The sequence below is a fragment of the Galeopterus variegatus genome, unplaced genomic scaffold (genome assembly GCF_000696425.1).
Source record: "Galeopterus variegatus unplaced genomic scaffold, G_variegatus-3.0.2 Scaffold10883, whole genome shotgun sequence".
In the NCBI taxonomy this organism is placed as follows: domain Eukaryota; kingdom Metazoa; phylum Chordata; class Mammalia; order Dermoptera; family Cynocephalidae; genus Galeopterus; species Galeopterus variegatus.
In genome coordinates this window covers 327-3,325 of record NW_007736994.1, presented here as the reverse complement: position 1 = coordinate 3,325, position 2,999 = coordinate 327, and the positions used below count along the sequence as shown (strand labels likewise).

Here is a 2,999-nt window from a genome sequence, read left to right as displayed (position 1 = left end):
GACAAAAAGGGAAAAAAAAAAAAAAAAAAAACCTCTCACAGGCACAGTATTGCTTTTAATGTTGAAAGTACATAAAATCTACATTACATAAGTCATAGTGTTTAGAAAGAACAATTGAAATATGCTTCAGAGTATTACTACTAGGAGCATAAACACCTCAAGTTACTACAGGGAAATATATTGGACATGGAGTTGGAAGACTGAGGTTCTAACCTCAATTTCAGATTTGTTCATATGCTTTCCAGTGGTCAGCTTCACACAGCTGGTTAGCTATTTTACTAATGTACTCCTCTACTTTAAAGACTCCAACCTATCACAATTTCTTAGTCAACCTGAGTTCTGACTAAGGTCGGAAGTATATGGAGGGTGACTCCACCGCTATGAAGTAGAGCTTGAAATCTAGCTACAATTGCCATAGTTGGAGTTAATAGCTCAGACCTTATGGCTGGATTCCTGCCACTCTTAAGCATCTTAGTTTCTTTTATTTCCAAATAGATGCAAGATCAAGTATGCCATGAGCAACCACTGTGTTTAACTTCTGCAGTGCAGAACTCCTTCAGTTCCACGTTGGTCCCTCTGAACTCTGCATTTTTTCTGAGCCCTGACAGATGTCCCAAAATTTTTGAAGTCTCCCCAGAATTCTTGATCAATCCTGATTATAGCAATACCTTTCCTTCCTTAAATAGCCTCCATTAGCCCTCCCCTTCAGGCATCAGATACTTCTCTCCATAATATATGTCTACTGGAAGAATTTTCAAATGTTCAAAAACTAATATTAAATAGTTAAATGAATTAAATAGCCAGCTGTCCTTTAATACTGTGCCCTACTCACCAGATTGGCTGTCATTTTCCACTGCATTCGTAAAAGTCACCCGAGTTAATTATGAATTTGGACATCCTGCCATGTCAATATCTGCATGTCTATCAGTTCCCCCCATGTTTTATCCTATTCCCTAATAACGGAGCCCTGCCACCTGTTCATCCCTGCTCTGCCACTTCCTATTTCAGAGATCCATGCACTCTTCCAACCTAACCTGCATGGATTTTCACAATGAGGGCCAAGCAACATAATGAATGTAAAACGTAGCATGAGCTTTGTAGGTAACATGGGTTGGTGACAGAGACACCAAGCTGCACTCTGGTTCTGATCTGCTTGGGTATGTTTCCCTTTTCCGGATCTCGACTCCAGCTTCCATACTCATAATTCCTTTCAAGTGTTAAATCAATCAGACATAGGGTTTAAATTTTCTCAGAACCTTACTACTTATTTAATGTAAAGATGATGTCCTGCAGATGTTACTACATCATAAAACTTACTCTTTGATGCCTTCTAATAATTTGAAGTTTAAATTGTCTTCGCTTCTGTCAAAGAAACCCTTATTGTCTATAAAGACCAAATGCCTTGGGTCATGCTTTCTCTGGATAATGTGTGCTAGAGCTGTGGAACCTTGGTCGTCACATTTTGGTCTCAATCCATTCTGTACACAGGTATCTTCCTTGCGAGGTCTGAATCCACAGCAGTTTGTATCTAAGCGATTATAAATCTGAAAATGAAAAACAAAACAAAAATCTAAGATGCTGAATAAAAACAAAACTTGAGAAAGTTAGATTTCCAAAGAACTAATGCTTGTTGAACAGCCAGCTTGCCAAAATCCAAGAGGGCCAGACTCTTTTAATTAAAGGCAACTTTCAGAATAAGGTTCATATCCTTCTGACTCAGCCATAGTTATAAGCATTTCCAGCTTCTGCTAATAGTTCCAAAGTCAGATCATCCAAGTTAGCATCTCCACCCTTAATATTCAGCGTTCCCACTGACATCACATGCAGACACATAGCCAACAGAATCTCTAATTCCATTCACACAAAAGAAACTGTTGTACTTTTGCATATCTGGACGGCTGCATCTTGTTTTCTCCCTTGGGTTGAGTTACAGAAAATCTGAGTTACCTCATTGGCTCTAAAATTTTACTGCATGCCCTAATGCCTCTGGACTTTGGTATTACAAAGTATGTAACCTAAAATAAAGTAGAAGAAATCTAATGGAAAAAAAGAGAGATCCAATAATAAAAACTAGAAACACAACCTATGTGAAGGCCACAGCTAGACTGTGAATAAGTAAGCAAAATGAACAAAACTGTTGAGCCTTTTGAGGTTTCTTATGGGGACTAGAGCTACCACCATAAACAAAAATGTAAATAAATTAATTAAAAACAGAACTGTGTAGTTTCATTTCTTTTGGGCAAGGAAAACAATAATATCTATTAATAAGGGTAAAATAAAGCCTGGGCTTAGGAATTATATAAATTTAAAGGCAAATCTCTGCTTTCACACCTGTTAGCTCTGCGCTCTTGTACCGATCCCTTCACATCACTGGCTGTCAGTTTAACTGCCGGGGTAGTGGAAATGATACTATTTACCTTACATAGTTAAAAATATTTGAAAATTTTATATCAGAAAATTACCTGGACACCCTCCAGCCCTGACTCAAGCATCTAGGAGAGATATTTAAAAAATTAAAATTGTTATTGCTGTTGTTGAGACATGCATACACATTATATGAAATGATTTGCCTCAAAACAAGCCTCCAAGGTAATGGGTAATTTATCCATTTTAAGTGAAGAAAAACTGAGCCTCAGAGAGGATCAGTAACCTTCCCTGAGTAGAATATTAGCAAGTAGTAAAGTTAAGTTTTAGACAATTTTATCTCCAAAATTGCATGATTTTTTTCCCCAATACATCATGCTGAATGGTTTAAGGCTAGTCAAAGATGTGTATATGTTCATGATTCAAAAGATGGCTAGACTGAAACTGACACTCTTACTCTTCTGACATCCAATACACATCCTTTTTTCCTCCTCCTATGTTTTTGTAGTCCCCATGGGGCTAGCTACACTAGGAGGCCAGTTGCTGAGAACAGGATGAAAAAAAGCAGTGCCAAAATTTAGCCCACCTTGAAATGATCATTCATTTATTCATCCAACCAACACTTATTGAACATT

At 37.5% G+C, this 2,999-nt stretch overlaps 1 protein-coding gene across 1 annotated transcript in view; it reads right to left on the bottom strand.

Annotated features, from left to right (window-relative positions):
- Window positions 1-1,559, bottom strand: part of LOC103610289 (protein FAM198B-like) — a gene marked incomplete at its 5' end in the record, with an annotated part of 6,685 nt that extends 5,126 nt beyond the window's left edge. Inside the window, one exon of the mRNA XM_008594488.1 lies at window positions 1,318-1,559. Coding sequence (XP_008592710.1) covers window positions 1,318-1,559 — 242 coding nt within the window. The remainder of the gene's footprint in view (window positions 1-1,317) is intronic.
- Between the last annotated feature and the right edge of the window lie 1,440 nt (window positions 1,560-2,999).